The sequence below is a fragment of the Anser cygnoides genome, chromosome 10 (genome assembly GCF_040182565.1).
Source record: "Anser cygnoides isolate HZ-2024a breed goose chromosome 10, Taihu_goose_T2T_genome, whole genome shotgun sequence".
Taxonomy (NCBI): Eukaryota; Metazoa; Chordata; class Aves; order Anseriformes; family Anatidae; genus Anser; species Anser cygnoides.
In genome coordinates this window covers 9,525,756-9,542,156 of record NC_089882.1, presented here as the reverse complement: position 1 = coordinate 9,542,156, position 16,401 = coordinate 9,525,756, and the positions used below count along the sequence as shown (strand labels likewise).

The following is a 16,401-nucleotide window of genomic DNA, read 5'->3' as shown; positions in this document are numbered from 1 at the left end:
TGCTCACACCACCTCTGAATTTTACAGCTAAACACTCCGGCCCCTGCAGGGCTCCCTGGGTCTGGCTGCAGGCAGGTGCACCCATCGGATCCAGCACCCAGGGGAGCCTCCTGTTACAATGCAAATACACCAGGAGGGTGTCAGTGCACAGACCAGAAAGCGTTAACACCCAGCTCGCAGCAACGCGTCCTGGCGGTGCTCATAAGCACATCCATCAGCAGAAGGGGTCAATCAGGGTAATAAACACACTTATATACAACCTATCGATCTGGGGGACTTTTGAAGAACAGAACAGCCACTTATTAAAACACATCTACCCGTCTCTCAGACAGGGGCCTGAATACAAAGGATGATCAAAAGGACAATGAAAAGTGGCAAGTCTCTGGAGGGAAGGGAAGAAGTCGCAACCTGGCTCCTCACCATCGTCCTTCCCACGGCTGCCACTTGCTTGTGCCGAAAGCTTTCCCCTTTCTGAGTTTCTTTCTCACGTGCTTCAGTGGAAGAAGCGTGTGTGAAAGAAGACGCTGAATGAAGGACTTGTATGAGAATTTGCAAGGATAAAAAATACATGAAAAAAAATTACCCAGCCTAAACCACGAGGAAACGGGGCCAGTTGCATGGTTAGGAGTTGTTTTTTCACTGGTAACATTACAAATTTAATTGGATACATACGTCAATGTTCTTTATATTTGAAGCGCATATAGCCTTGGATTTTTACTATTATACGCTTGCATAGATGGGACTTGCTATTTTATAGTACATATGGTTTTCCACACTATGGTTTTCATAACTTTAAAAGCCAGAACAATTTCCTTCACCAGCCTTTTAAACAGAGATTGACACTTGAGAAACGTTCAGAGTCAACTCTGCATGGTTTTCTATATTCGTTTTGTATTCCATTTGTTCAGCTTCCTATATCCCTTTAATCTCCTCTCTGAAAGCCAGTTTCAGCTCGGCGTGCACTCAAACACCACTACTTGTAAGAAACACAACACTCATCCTACCAGAGGCTTCTTCTGGGGGGGAGAGAGGAGAAGGAACGGCGCACACACAACCAGGCTAAAATTACGCAGCACGGGTGGGTGTGTTGTTACTGGAAACGCTCATGGAAAGCCCTCCCCGGATGCTTGTGCGTAAGTGAGGACCTGTCCCATAACAGCCTCGGGCAGTCTTCAGCTGAAAATCCCACAGTAACCCCAGGATGCCAACTGGAAACCCCAGGAAAAGCATGCATGAACGATGCCAAAGCATCGCATTTCTTGTGTGATCCCCACATGCACAGGGGGAAAATAAGTGTTTGTGCCATCCCCGTAGGCTGTGTCCATACTGGGGGTGCATCTTTCAGTGGGCAGAAGTGGGGTATTCCCCTTTGGTCCGCCTCTCAGCTCCCAGGCTCAAACCACTGTCCATCCCAGGACTTTGCTTTATTCTCAAGAATCACTCAAGAAAAAAGCTTTGCACCTTAGAAAAACATGGTACAGGGGTGGGCAGCTGGGATTTTAACAGGGCTTGCAGGCTCTTACCTCGTCGCACGCTGCGCACCGGGGCTTGAGGCACTCGGCGTGGTGCCTGCCGCAGTAAATCTTGCCGTCCTGGTAGAAGTAGATCAGGTCGACCAGCAGCTCGTTGCAGACGCTGCAGATGAAGCAAGGAGGGTGCCAGCAAACGCCGTGCCCAGCTCGCGAGGCAAAGACGGCCATGTCCCCGCCGTTGATCTGCCCGCCGCACTGTCGGGAAAGCCAGGGTATGACATGGGTACAGCGAGCCCGCTGCTGCCCATCCCTAATGAGTTGTTTTTCCACAAGTGGGAGAAAGTGCTAATTCACCGCTCAAGGGAATATCCCTCTTTTTGGTGTCTCTCCATCCCTTTTCACCCCCAGGATCCCAGCAGCTCCCCCCACATGAGGCCAGGGGCTTTGGGATTAGCCAAAGAGACTGCTCTGGTCCCCCAAAACTATGGGGTGCTCGTGGCACACACCTGGCTGACCCCAGCTTTGGTTATTGGGAACCCGCCCTGCTCACACCGCTCCGTCGGCCGCTACCCACCTGCTCGCAGATGGCTCCCGTCATGGTTACAGGGAACGGCCGGACGTTGCCTCTCCCTAAGTTTTCCCTCTTCCTCTGATTGCTGAAGAGTTTGAGCTCTCTCTTCTCCTCCTCATCCAGCGAATTGCAGTAGCGGACCTAGAAAACAGGAGCGACGCTCGGTGTTCCGAGCCGCGGTCCCATAGGCTCTGCGAGCCTCGCTAAGGCACCCGAGAAAACACAGAGCTACCTCCAGAGGCGGGATTTCAGCAGGAATCCAAACCCTTCCCGCAACTGCTTCAATGACGTATAAAAGAAAAACAACCACAAATGCACAACCAGGCCCAGGATGCCTGTAGTGAACAATAACTGCTGTGACAGTGCCGGGCTGGCGTGCCGCACAGCAGGTCACACAACGGGACTTGGTCCTTGCCATGCAGGGGGTTGCTCTCCAGCTGCTGGGTTTCTAGGAAGGCTTGGAAGTCTTAAAAGTTGTGTCCAGACCCAGCAATCGGACCGATGGTTTCCTCCTTCCTCCACCAGCCACCTTATGGCAGAGGTTTTACAGCAGCTTCAAAACATTTTGTCGGTGTTTCTCGAGCACAGCCCATGTTCCCTATGTAAATGACGGTGTGCCGGCTGTTCAGGACCTATGCCTATTATTCCGATATAGGGTAAAGTTTGCGTGTTTGCAAAACCTCCTTGGAAGGCAATAAGTAAAATAAAAGGATATAAGCAATGAATGTTGCAATTTCCCTGAAGCTTATAAAACTGTGAGGTTTCTCTGGATATTTTCACCCCGCAGGCCTAGTTCTTGGCTGACCAGATCTCAGCTGAGAACACGAGCAGGGTCCCTCCCGTGAGCACACCGCGACTCTTCAGAGGAGCAAAACCGAGCACGAGGGGGAACTGGCTGCAAAACCTGCCAAGGTGCAGGGAAGCAGTGCAGGCTCCGTGTTTATCCCGACGTCTTCCAGCTGCGGGAGGCCGTGGGTGTCCGCGGCTGCCAGGGAAGGCAGGCGGGCAGGTTGGGGCCCGAGGGTGCAGGTGAAGCCCCTGCCCGCTGCCTGCAGCTCCCCTCCGCGCCGGCAGCGCCGCCGTGCTCCCGTGGCACCCGGCCACGCATGGGCAAACTCGTTAACGTCTGACCTAGATGCAACAAGATCCCTGCCTGCAATTCCCAGAGCGGATTCTTCAAAAGGAGCATGAAAAACTTTGTTGTTGTTGTTTACGCAGGGAAATTTCGTGGGCTACCAGCAGCCAGTGATGTCACTGTTGGAGGAGCATGTCAGAGACCAGACCCTTCTCGCTTGCCTCTTGCGAGAGGCACCGAGGTGTGTTTGCTCTGCTGGTGTTGACTCAAAACCTGACTTCCCAGGCTCACAGGCTCCCTGCTCACACTCGAGAGCCAAACACCTCCTCGCTGCACGCGCTCGTGAGCTGGAAGCAGCGTTTGGGAAGGGCTTCCGTAACTTTGGATCTGGTCCTGACTGATCCAAACAGCACCCGGAGCCGCTTTCAGCGTGGCTTTGGCCTCCACGGGCTGAGAAAGCTCTTTTGTGTCAGAGACGTGAAGAAAGCCCATTTCAACAAAGAAAGCTGGAACTTTAAAAACAAACAACTCCCAACCTCCAATGGAATCCCACCAGGTAGCAAATGTGCCTGTTTAAACAGCAATGTCACTGAAATCCAAGTAAATCCCCCCAGAAAGCACCCTTAAGAGCTGCAGAGAAGTCCAGCCATGCCTCTGACCAGAGGGGCCCCAGGAGGAGCACCCCGTCCCCTCCTGCCACCCCGCCACCGTCACGCTGTCCCCGCGAGGACGCTCACCCCCCTGGGCCACCCACCTCATTGTCGTGCGGCGGCAGCTGGTGCAAAAGCTGCTTGATGCGAGATTTTTCTCCCGGGCTGTTGACGTAGGGGACCTTGTCTTCTGGGAGGCAGCTGTAGTACTGGTGCACCTAGGGGACGACAGAGGGGACTGTGGTGACGCTCCCGGCCGAGCCGTGCCCCCGCGCACCGAGCAGCCGCCCCCGAGCGCAATGGTTATTTCTCATCATCTCAAGTGGGGCAGCCGCGTGCTGCTTCGTTTTTCCTGCCCTTTTTTCTCAAAAGAGGGCTCGGGAAGGGCGGCAGCCCCAGCCGCGGCCCCGGTGGCTCGTTACCGTTTGCTCCGTCAGCCTCCATAGCGTTAGCATGCTTCGCCGGCTGCGGGGATGTGTCGGCACCTGCCTCGGCAGGGGAGGTTAAAAAGGCTGCGCCCCGGCAGCCTCCGTGTTGCTGGCTATCTCAGCCTCCACCTCCATCAAAACCCTCCGGGCCTTTTCTGCTGCAATTTGTGGAAATAAACAGCAGATAAAATCTGTTGGAAGGCTCGCTTTTATTTATTTATTTTTAATTTTTTTTTCTCCCTTCTCTTTCGTCTTGGAGCGTGTAATTAAGATCAGTTACTGAAAATGCAGCACGGTGGGGCACGGCGTGCCCCGGTGCAGGAAGAGCCTGGTGGCAGCCCGGAGAGGAAGCACGCCCTGAACTCCGGTGACTCTGCTCCGGCTGCCACACCTGGGACATGCACTCTAGGGCCGGGATGAGGCTCCTGGGCTCAGGATCAGCTCCAAAGCAGCCACGGTGGCGTTCAGGCGCTTGGAGGAACCAGGAGAATGTGAAGGTAAGGGAAAGCTCTCACTGCTCGGCTGGGATCAGGGGTCTGCGCAGCCTCGGACACCTCGGGATGCTTGGGCAGGAGCAGGGGGATGGATGCCTTCCTTAAATCTGCACTCGGCTAGAGAGACACAAACTGCTTTCCCAGCACTTGCAGCTTTCTGCCTTTGCCACGCTGGATGAATCCCCCGACACGTTTCCTCTGCTTTTGAGCGCTGCAGAAATTCATTTCAGAGCATCTGCACTGCTGGCAGATTTCACAGCGCTTTTCCCAAATGGCACACGCTTTGCAGTGGCTTCACGTGAGCTTTTGTGGTACCTGCACGGTTCGGGCTTTGACCTGGGCAGCAGCACCTGGGCTGGGCTTCCCCAGAGAAGGTTGTTCCTCTGCTGGCACAACCACACAGCATCTGCGGGATGTACAAGCTACAGCCGGTCACCGAGAGGGACAGGGCTGGCAGGAGAGCTCACCCACGGGCTGGCAGGCTTTGTTCATTTTTATTCTAGGCTATATGTCCAAACCCAGCATTATTCTGGAATAATTACTCCGCATTCAGCTGTCTCTGTCCTCATTCAGAGCTACCTGCAGGCAGAGCTGCAGTGGTGCTTGCAATTGCTCTTCCTCTCAGCAGCTCCATTTTATGGTTCTTCTCTGAACCAACGCTTAGATACGACTGTCCCTTCATTGGATTTTATGAAAAAGGAGATTTTTAGCAGATTTCCACCCATAACTCCGCAGTGCTGACAAAGGAATTGCTCCTGCCATGAAGCTCAGGAATGCACTGAGCGTGTGCCACTGCAAACCCCTGAATTTGCTTTGCTAAAGCACGGCAGAAACAGACCCACCAGCTATGGAAACCCTCAAAGCAAGAACGGCTGCTAAGTATTTTGTTACGTTAAAAGGGGAACAAACTACATACGTTAGAACACTTACTTTGCATTTATAGAGCATCCTTCATCCAGGGACATCAAAGCACATTAAAAACACTTAAATTCTTACGGCGCGCTACACGAGGGAGCAAATACACCCACTGCAGAGCATTATTTGGGGCATAATGACGTGAAACGGGCTGCCCGAGTTCATGCACCTAGTCCACAGTGGAGCTCGCAGCTGAAAATCTGCTGGCGATGCCCCCCTGCCATGTCTCTTGTCTGGCTGCCAGGCTCCAGCTCTTCCCCGCTGGGCCGTCCTGGGCGCCCCAAACGCCTGCTGCCTTCTCTGGGCCAAACTTCCCACGTGCGGGTGGATGGGCTGCTCGGGTCGCTGGGTTGGTTTGTTTTCCTCGTGACAAAGTTCTTTTCCCCCGTTGAGTCCCTGAAGTTGGCGGAGACCAGAAACGACTTCTTTTTGAAGAGCTGCCAAATTACATCAGGCTGCTCTGGTCCCTACAGTAATGAGCTGTAAGACGCGCACCCTAGGCGAAAAAAAGCAGGGATGTGTGTTTTGTTGTTTTTCCCTTGGCAGCCCAAGCGGCCAGAAGCTGCCTTCCCGCAGCCCGGCACGGCGCTACGTGTGTGCACGGCTCCTCTCCTGCTTCCGCTGGGAAGTTTTCCATTTAATCCCATCAGGTCTGCGGGAACTGGCTCCCATCTCACCATCAACATAGCTCGGCAGGGATGGGCGATTGGGTTTGAAAAGCAAAACAAAATAAATACTACAGGCTCCAACCTGTGTTTCGTTGCCCGGAATAACCCGAAAAGTTTGCTTTGGATCCGCATCAGCCAGCGGGACCTTCTGCTCACGAAGGGGCTGCAGAGGAGGTGGCTGCCGGTCCTGGGGCCACGGATGGCAAACAAGCCCCGCGGCCACCGGCCGGGACTGCGGGCACGTGGCTGGTGCAGATGCTGGGTGACAATAACCCAGGCTCCTGCCAACAAAACCTCTCATTTATTGCTTCCTGGGATGTCCCTGATCCGTGGGACAGGGACATAAGCTGCCAGCGAGCAGCCAGCGGTTGGGCTGGCACAGCCCTGGTGTGATGCTCAAGAACAGGGAAAAGTAAAGGAAAAGGGGGGATTTTCAGATAAATCTGGCTTTTCAGAGAGGAAGGCCTGCAGAAAATGTTAACTCACTGGAAAACTAAAACTGCTCCGTCTGCACTTTGCTTTTGTACAAAAGGTCGGTATTTTCCATGAAAGTAACTGCTGCTCCATCGGTGCCGGTTCAGAGCACACACACAGGCCTTCGGAGCCACCACGGCCAGAGGGCCTCATCCAGACCCCCCCAGGAATCAGCGGACGGCTCGTCGCTGACCTCGGGGGCTCTGCAACATGAGCTGCACCCAGATAAGGACAACAGCACGGGGCGATGACTCAGGACGGATAACACATCCCTTTTAAGTCGTGCGGTATCCAACTGCTTTATTATTAAATACTTGCGCTGTACAGCACACCAGCTCAACTTCCTGCTGTTTCCCCTTGCAACAGGCCTATTTTGTCCAGGATTATCCTCACAAGCAGCATTAAAACACACAAACCACGTGAGGGGCCCAGCTAGATTTCCTACTAGGTTTCCTCGCTTGCCGCTCTGCTCACATCTGGATGGGAGAAACCCTGGAGGAATCTGGAAAACATCAGAGCAAGTCAAAATAAGACTTCAGAGTGGGTCGGGGGCCTCAGATACCATCGGGATGCGGTGGTAGGGTGCAGGGTGAGCCCCCTCCTGCCACAGGGAGGTCTTGGTTGTCCCATGAGTGCTCGGACACGCTCCATGCCGTGAGTGTCTGGGCACATCAGTCGCTCACCTTCCCACCCATCCTCCCCATCCCGGGGTGTTATCCTCATCTTCAAAAAGAAAAAGAAGTTATCCAAGCGCCCTGTGTTTTAACGAAGGCACGGCTAACAACTGCTGATACACAACTTGGAAGTTAACAGCTCCTTCAAGCTAAAAGAAGGCGGGGGGCAAGATAGAAACCAGGAGAAAGGAAAGAACATAACGTAAAATGAGGGTAGGGAAAAGTCTTTAAAGTGGAGCCAACTTTATTCAAAGGCACTGAGGAAAGTAATTACATTAGTTTACAAATGCCTTTGTGTTCTGCAGCCTTCCTAGGTTTGGGGTGTGTTTCCAGTTTAACTTTTACAGTTTAGAAACCTACCCCATCCCTGCGAAACACGGGCATGGCTGCGGCTCCTGCCAGCGGTCCCACAGGCTCCTCGCCAAAGACAGAGCACGCCCAAGCACCTTCGTGGGCAAACCCCACTGCACCTTCTTCAGGAAGGAAAAATTTGCAAGCAACCTGTGAACGTAAGCCATTGACGAAGGATCTCTTTGATAATGAATTAAAGGGGGGTGGGGAGCAGGGATCACGCTTGTTATTCCGCGAGTTGTTGGGAAGCAGCACTGGGCATAGCCCCTTGGCAAACACCACAGTCACCAACAAGAACACACCTCTCTTACAACACCCCTACCCCGAGCACCCACCCAGCAGGGCTGTTCGGTGTGACTGTACCGCTGGATGGACCACAAAGGAGCACGAGGTGTCCTGGCACGCTCCGTATAGGTAGGTGCTGAGTCGCTGAGCCACAACAGCTCCGGCACAGCCAGCAGGGCCGTCCCGCCTGGCTCTGACAAAACCAGCCCTGCGAGGGCAGGAGGCAGCAGCCTGAGTGCAACGGAGCACCAGGACGTGTCCCCAAAGGCTGACCCTGGTGGGGTCAGCAGGGCCGTGGGAGATTTGGGGAGATGTGATGAACTCTGGTGAAGTGGGGAGAAGGCGGCAGGCGGCTCCAACAAGCCCGTGCTGGCCTGAGCGAGCGGGGCTGTGCCGCCTGCCCGCCCGCTCCTGCCCTGTGTGGGTTTTTAACAGCACCGAGACATTAAATCATCTTTTACACCGAGCACCTGAAAGCTACAAAGGAACGAAGCTGATGTCTTCGATATTTCTACCAACCCCGCTGGTCTGCCATGGAAAAACAAGGTGGAAAAAAACCCAAACAAACAAACCATACAAAAATAACTCTCTGAAAGCATCTGCAAAATTTTGCAAGTGCTTGCACACAGCCCTCACAAAAGAGCTCTACAGATCGCAGACGTGTACAGCTAGAAAACAGGTTCCGCTTGGCCCAAACCTGGCACGTCTTCCTTTTCTGTGGCCGTCAGGATACAAAGCACTTATTTCTGGGAGCAAAACAATCCTCGCAGTGAGACCAGGCGCTCCGAAACAAAGCAGAGAGCGAGCACTGCACGGCTGGGGCTGGCTTGGGGATGCAGCTGGGCACGTCCCGGGACAGCCGGGCACCCCACGGGATGACCGGGGCAGAAAGGCTGCTCTCCATCTTCCTCCTGTGCCCACAAGCAACCTACTCTGAAAACAGGGAACTGCTGTTAGGACGCAAACCATTAAAAGGAATCCTTTTATGCTTGTTATTATTTAAAACTATCTGTTCCCTCTTATAACTGAGGAACCCCCAGGGAGAGTGTACAGGCCTGTGTCTCCAGGACTGGAAATTGTGCTGGCAGCTGATAAGCACCACAAATGAAGAGAGGTGTTGGGAAAAGCACACAAAAGCCTCAGGTGGGAGAAGATCTTTATCGCTCCCCAAATCCGTGATCGTGCCTGCGTGCTGACAGCAAAGACCATCCGCAGCGCCAGGCGGCCCAGCATCCCGCCGTGCTGTCCCCGCGCCTGCCGCTACGGGTTTGCTCTTGCAAACCCACTCCAGAGTCATAGGGACAAAGGCAGAGAACAAAGAGAAACAATTCCCATAAATTCTGTTTGTTCTGGCACACTTTGCAGCTCTCCGTGTGCTTCTCTCCCACAGCTAATGGCAGCGGATCCGTTTGAGTGTTGCTGTTCCTTGGTTTCTTGTTGAGAATGACATCAATTTCTGTCAGGCTTTTGGAGCAGTTCTTGCTCTATAAAAGATCCTGCAGAGACATTGCTTCCTGCTGGCATTAAAGAAGAACATTTGAATCAAGGACGTACATCCACAAGTTTTAGACTTGTGAAAGCGCATGCCATGATTTTTCTTTTTCTAAGCAAAAATGGAAATTGGATTAAGCAGTCAGAAGCAGTGCTTTCAAAAGCTTTTGATGGTGGTCTTTTGGCTGCTACGTGCTGACCAGCAGCCCTGCTCCCACACCACTGAGTCCCTTGGAGCACCAGCAGTTATAAGGATCATCTGCTGCATTGACTGTAGCTGATAATTCCTCTGGGTATGCTACTTAAAATGCTCTTTTATTTTTAAGTTGAGGGATAGCATACTAGAATAATTCTGTATCAAGTACAAGCTGTAATTGTACGCTGGAATAAAGCTCCAGGACAAGAAAGGGTGAGAAGGTAAAATCCACTTGATCGTGATACGTAGGCACAAGTGAGGCACACGTCCCCCAGAGATAGACGGCCCAGATAACTGGGCCTTTCTTTTACCACTGAGGTGGCAAAAGTTGGTATTTTTAGTTAAGGTGTGAATGGGTGCCCACTGCAGGTTTGTCTCCACTGCCCTTTGCTCACTAACAACCTGAACAGCAACTCATAGAGCTTGGAGGTTTTGTAACTCAGATATGTGCTATAGGCCTTGCAAGAGCTCCAGAACAGGAATCAACACGTACATTAGCCCCCGAATAAATTCCCCTGACACCTATGGTCTCACACCACACTGCAAAGCTCTTGAGCTCCTATCTGCCGGTGGCTGCCTTAGAAGAAAATGGCCCCCTGAATCATAATGCTACTAATATTAGCACAGATGAGATGTTCTTAACTTTTAAGGAATTTGATTTGACAAACCGTGCTGTCAGCAAGAGGGAATTACGTTCTTATGGCACATACGAGGGTCTTGAATGTTGGCGTGTTGAAGCCATACGGGAAGCCATACCACAGCTAAGGCAAGGCACATCTTTTGTTCAATTTGAAATCTGTGCCTGTAGCCAGCTGCTCCTATTATGGAGACACAATAAAGACAGAAATCCTCAAAAATCCCTTGTATCCAGAAATTCAAGTTGGCACGTTGTAACCTCTTTGGATTTCTCCAAACCACAGGCCCAAGGAATTCAAGGCTGCGCATTCACATGTATTTGCACATGCTTTGCCTAAAAAATGTGAAAAACACATTAGAGGAGTGCTTATTTTCAAGCATCTGCCCCAGACTGGGTGTCAGCGCGAGGAAGGCCCAGCTCGTGGGCCACCAGCCCCAGCAGACACGCCGGCTCCTGCAGCCGCCCTCGCAGGCCTCACAGCCAGGCCCATCTTGGGGCCACTGGGATGGGTTTCTATTGCTGCCTGCCAATTTCAAGACTTTCACACTTTATCTGACCAGGGAACTGCAGGCAGGCAAAAAGAAGAATTTCTTCAAACCCCGAGCTTCTGTTCCTCCCTTCGTACAGCCGTATTTCTCCCATCTGCATCAGCGTCTTCCAGAAGAGAGCTCCCTCCTCTACCACGAGACGATTTTTCATCAGGGTCCTGATGCAGGTGGGATGAGAGCTCACAGCAACCTCCCGGCCACCCTGGGTAGCCAACTGCTATTGCAAGAAACCACATTTTCTGAACACACTGTAATTTATGGAGCTCACTCTTGGGTTTTTACTCTCCGCCTTCCCTGTTGGCAGGTTGCCGCTGAGCCTAACACCTCTGATGGTTTGAAACCTCTTCCAATTTCCTGCCTGAATGCATTCAGAGCCAGTTTATATCTATGTTCATGTGCCAAAGTTTTAGCTTGAATAACTGCTCTTCCTCCTGTAATACATAGGGAGTGATAACAGCCTTTCGACTGGGGAGGCTGAGCAAACCGAGCTCTTCTGGGCTCCGCAACACAATAACATTTTCAATCTCCTTCAAGTTTAAATTTCTTTCTTGAGCATAGGTTTCATAAATTTTAGCCCATTTTCCAGATGATTTTTTACCATACCTTATGCAGTTGTATTTTAACATTTTTATACCACTATCCTTGTTACAAACATGCTTAGAAATATATAATATTTATAACTGTTGTGTAAAGCACTTTGTAGTCCTGCAGGCTAATCAGCTGTAATAAAAGGGATAACTTGCAGCTCTGCTCTTCAGTGCAACAGCTGGTTCATGATCCAACGGCTGGATCTGACTTGACCCATGCTTTTTTTCTGTTCAGTAATGGGCATTAAGTAATCAACAGGATTTTTCACACAGCTGGAATGTACCATGGGCCAGCTGATCACTCCTGAATTAGCGTCCAGGAATCCAGCAAGACCTTGCATGCTTAGGTTGATTCCCCTTCAGATTATATTTAATAAATATTTTAAGCCACAGATAGAAGGGACTCTCCAAATTCTGAAATGACCTACTGAAATTGCCAAAAACCGATGTCATGTTTGTTGGCCAACTTCCCCCACTGAAACCCTGTAAATTGCTGCGCTGAGTGAGACGTGAAAACTGTCTCCCAAGAACAGCGAGGTAGGAAGGCTGTTGTCCAAGTATAATAAGAAAACTGCATTAGTCTTTCAGGGGACTACTTACCTCCCCAGCTCATATGCTGCGCGGAGATTTTAATAAAGTAGAATATTGCAGAAAAAGTTGTTTCATTTCATCTGTTTCATGTCAGAGAAATACGACAGCAAGGCAATGGAAGGCAGAGAAAAATTCATTGCCTGCAAATATGCATTTTCACCCCAGCCTGACAGCAGTGTCCCCATCCTGCAACCGGGCCCAACACCAGCTGCTTGACGGCAGCTGCAGGCTTCAGACACCAGCCTTCGAGAGGCTTTGCATCACGTACGCACGCTTGACTCATCGAGCAGAAAGCCACATGTCTGTCTGCAGCCTTGTACAGCTCCAGCAAGTCGCTGCAGAGGTTCCTGCTCACCGCACCGCGCTGGGCTGTGCAGGAGGCCAACCTCCCCGGCGCCCCAGGGCACCTCCAGCACCACTGTTATCTACAGGAGAAGCTCAGGGTGCTGCTCTCCACCCCAGCACCACCACCACTACCTACAGGAGAAGCTCAGGGTGCTGCTCTCTATGCAGGCACAATGCCTGACCCTTTGTGGCTCTTCTAAAACCAAACCTTGCTTTTGTCTCCCTAGAGGCGAGATCCCCAGCGGGCTGATGGATGAGCTATGCTGGAAAGATTTCAGTGCCTGTCTTAGGCTCTGCTTATGGCTGCTCTTCATCTATCTCCATGGTGATTAGAGACAGGCCTGAAGTGGTAAATCTGCTGAAAGACCCAGCAACACAGACAGAGAAGTGTAGTCAGAAAGCTCGTGTTTGTATCGAGGAGCACAGTGACCTCTGAAAGAAACAGGTGCTGGAAGAATCTAAAAATACATTAACTTGGGTAACGCATCAGACGTCAGTACCTACTGCTAGAACTAATGGACTTATTTTCTCCTGAGCATCCCAGACTCCCTGAAGGGAAATAATTTCTTAAATATCACCTCAGGGATCAAAGAAGCATCCGCATCTACAGGGATATATCACCACTGTGCTGGAGATGGGTCTCAGTTGCTGTCCATGGCATGCTGCAATCATCAGATAACACGTCTACGTGGTCAGGCGTTGCCCGTTGCTAAATAGCTGTATTTCTACCCAAAGCTACAGTGACACGGGCCAGTGTGGGCTCCAGAAGCCACTGGGCACAGGGTAATGCTGAGAGCAGGAGCCTCCAGCTTGGGTATGGTCCTGCAAGGAGACTTCTGAAACCCACCTGGTTCGTGTCCCCTCAGCATGAGGGACAGGCAGAGCTACTCCAGGACCATCTGAACCTGGCCATGCACCCAGCCTGGCACTTCCTGGGAGGCTCACAGGGAGCCTCCACCACCGGGAAGGGGACAGAAGACCAGGCTGCTGCCTGACTGCCACGGCTGGTTGGCACCAAATGGTGCTGCGGAGCTGAAAGCACGCGCTAAGCCAGGCTTGTAAAGACAAGAGGGGAAAAAAAAAAGAAAAAAAAAAAGAAACCCAAACAACTGGATTTTCTCTAATCAGACAGATAATATTTACAGCCTATGGGTGGTGCCAAAATATTTCAGGAAATGCCTAAGCCCTTTGAATAAATCTCAGGAAAACACAGGATTTAAAGACAGTAACTGTAACAATAAGAATGAAAGCCTTCCACCCTCTCCCAGCCTCCTTACATGGTTTAAAATGATTGCCATAGCAATTATCAAGGCTAAGCTCATTTTGAAGTCCCCACTGCAAATTAAGTTCTGAGTTGAACATGTAAAAGATCAGCATAAAAACTAAACGAATCGTGTAAGCTGCAAGGAGCAGAAATCAATGCACTTTCCACGCAGACAGCATGCTGAGGTCTAATCCGTCCTGTTAAATTCCTACACAGAGATACTTGAACTTCATTGGAGAGATTCTCTCCAGTAAGTGAAACTTCTTGCCCATTTTTAGAGCAACCTGTTGGCTTTGTCCATCTGTCCTGGGCTTACTGCAGGGGCACGGTGGCCCAGGAGAGCAGAAATGTGTGCCAGCTGCCCCAGGCACACTGGTGTCCCACCACTTCTTCCCCATGAAACAGTAATATGCATGTCTGTACCTGTTCCTTTCCACAACCACAACAAAATCCATCCTGAAAGCATTTTGTTTCCCCCCTCTCAGTTGCCAGTTACGCCTACAGACGCAGAAAAACCCAGGTCCCACGAGGACTGCATCCCGACGTCATTACATTTGTGCATTCAGACCAGACCTGCATCAGAAAGTTTCTACAGCACACGCGGAAACGGAACTGTACGCAGCAAGTGCTTGCTCTCCTGAAAAATCAGGACAATTATTTCCAAAGAGCAGATTCCCACAATGTATTTTGGCATCTCGGCGTTACGGTTACCTGCTCGGGTTTCAGGCCGGGGGGCACCCACGCGTACTCCTCCAGGGCACAGCCCGAGTCGTCGTCGGAGGTGGAATTCCTCTGGAAGTCGAACATGAGCTTGGTGACGGTCTTCTCCATCTCCAAAGGCATAACTGTCACGATGTGCTCTTCCTGGGAGCACTTACAGTGAAGGCAAATCTTCCTGCAAGGGGAGGAGAGAGAAAAAAGAAGAGGTCCCCTGGTGAGCTGCACTGCAAACGGGAAACAGCCGAGATCCCTGCCAGCCGCTGGCCTGCAGCTACTGAGCTCAGCCACTTTTTTTTTTTTTATGCTCAGGCATTTTCTAACAAAGCATTTGTCTCTCTTGCACGCAGGAAATAAAAAGTCCGTATTTGCTATAACAACACTTGGCAATTCAGCTGAGTCAGACTGTCAGACATTTGGGGCTATGTAATTGCTCGTCCCTTTGCTGCTCTGCAGAGAGCATTTCCAGGGGCCACGCGCCCGCCTGGCACGGACCGGCCGGTAATTGCGAAGCACTTACCAAAATTAGGACAGCCAAGCACTTGGCTAATGCATAAAATGGTGGATTGACCGGGAAGCTGTGAATGACAAGTCCTTTTAGCATGCTGATAGCATAAATTTGCTTATTAAAGTAGCATAAAAATTGATTATAGTCTGAACATATACAGCTAAATTAAATTAAGGGAGGCGACACAAGCTACAGTCGCACACCAGCGGGATGCTAACGGCCCAGCTCGATGGCACACGCCTCAGCTCAGCGGCACGCCAGCTCAGCTTGCACACTGCCCAAGACACATGCAATATTATAATATAATATATTATAATAAGAAGTACAGAGAGAGCAACCAAAAGGTTGCCATTTGACACACGTTAGCTGAACTCAGTGCAACTACTACCACTTAACGTTTCTTTTAAGTGTTTTTTCCTGCAGCTGGTGGTCCAAAGGAGATTTTTCATGGGCATGGACCCAAGTATCCAGCTGCTCTGCTCCTAGAACACCCCAGCCATTCACCAGGGGTGACAGCGAAGGACAAACCAGGCTGAAAACACTCCCCATGCCCCCAAACTGGGGTTAGAGGGCTGATAAATTGCCTTCTATTTCTGAAAACACAATGCTCTTCCACAATGTGGGTCAATGTTATCTATTTTAAAGTAACCGCGCAGGGTTCTGAATTAATTGGAGCTAATCAAACACTACTGACTTCTGAGGAATTGGGTGTCACTTCACGTGGGCAGCAGAAGGGGGAATCAGGCCCACATTTCAGAAATAGTAAGGGAACAGACAAAAAGCAGGAGAAAAGTTACTGCGACCATTGCAGCTCTCTCTGCTATAATTTCCCTGCCCTCCAAAGAAAATTGGAGAGCAGGAACAGTTAAACATCAGGGGCTTTAATTTTCAAACACCTTTCCTTCTTTTTAACCGCCGCGCAAAGGCCAGCAAAGCATACCAGTGCTCAGATCCAGCTTTGAGTCTAAGTTTCCACTTGGCCATTACAGCACAAAAAATGCACTCTAGCAAAAGTCAAGAGGCTCCGTTCAGTCAAGCCAGGGAGATTTGCCAGATTTTCCCATTTCCTGCCTTTCATCAGATCTAACGTACACACAGACCCAAACGCACCCCCAGCGTCTGGTTTGCGTCCAGCCAGAGAGTCTCGGCATCGCCTCTGGCCATTACCTTAAAAAATAATCAAGGCACAATTTCACGCGAATACTTTAATTAATCAGCTACTGTGGAAAGGCGCTCTGCCACAGCAAAGCTGCTGGTTTCTTAGCCGTTTCCATCTCATTTCACAACACGATTAGAAGCAGCTCGATATGCAACAAGATGTTAAAAATAATTAATAGCTCCAGAGCCTCGGATTCGGGGTTTGCAACTTGGGCAGTTACCCTAACGGAGTTTAGGGCTCCTTTACCAAATTTAATTTTCGGGACATCAATCACGGGCTTCAAAGGGAGGCAGCCCAGCAG

The 16,401-nt window shown here is 50.9% G+C and overlaps 1 protein-coding gene across 5 annotated transcripts in view; it reads right to left on the bottom strand.

Annotated features, from left to right (window-relative positions):
• Window positions 1-16,401, bottom strand: part of PRICKLE2 (prickle planar cell polarity protein 2) — a 100,297-nt gene that overhangs the window by 16,504 nt on the left and 67,392 nt on the right. For all 5 annotated transcript variants that reach the window (XM_067002949.1, XM_067002950.1, XM_067002954.1 and 2 more), the window contains 4 exons: window positions 14,428-14,611; window positions 3,873-3,986; window positions 2,047-2,184; window positions 1,524-1,727 (listed from right to left, as the gene is read on the bottom strand). In XM_067002949.1, coding sequence (XP_066859050.1) covers window positions 1,524-1,727; window positions 2,047-2,184; window positions 3,873-3,986; window positions 14,428-14,611 — 640 coding nt within the window. The remainder of the gene's footprint in view (window positions 1-1,523; window positions 1,728-2,046; window positions 2,185-3,872; window positions 3,987-14,427; window positions 14,612-16,401) is intronic.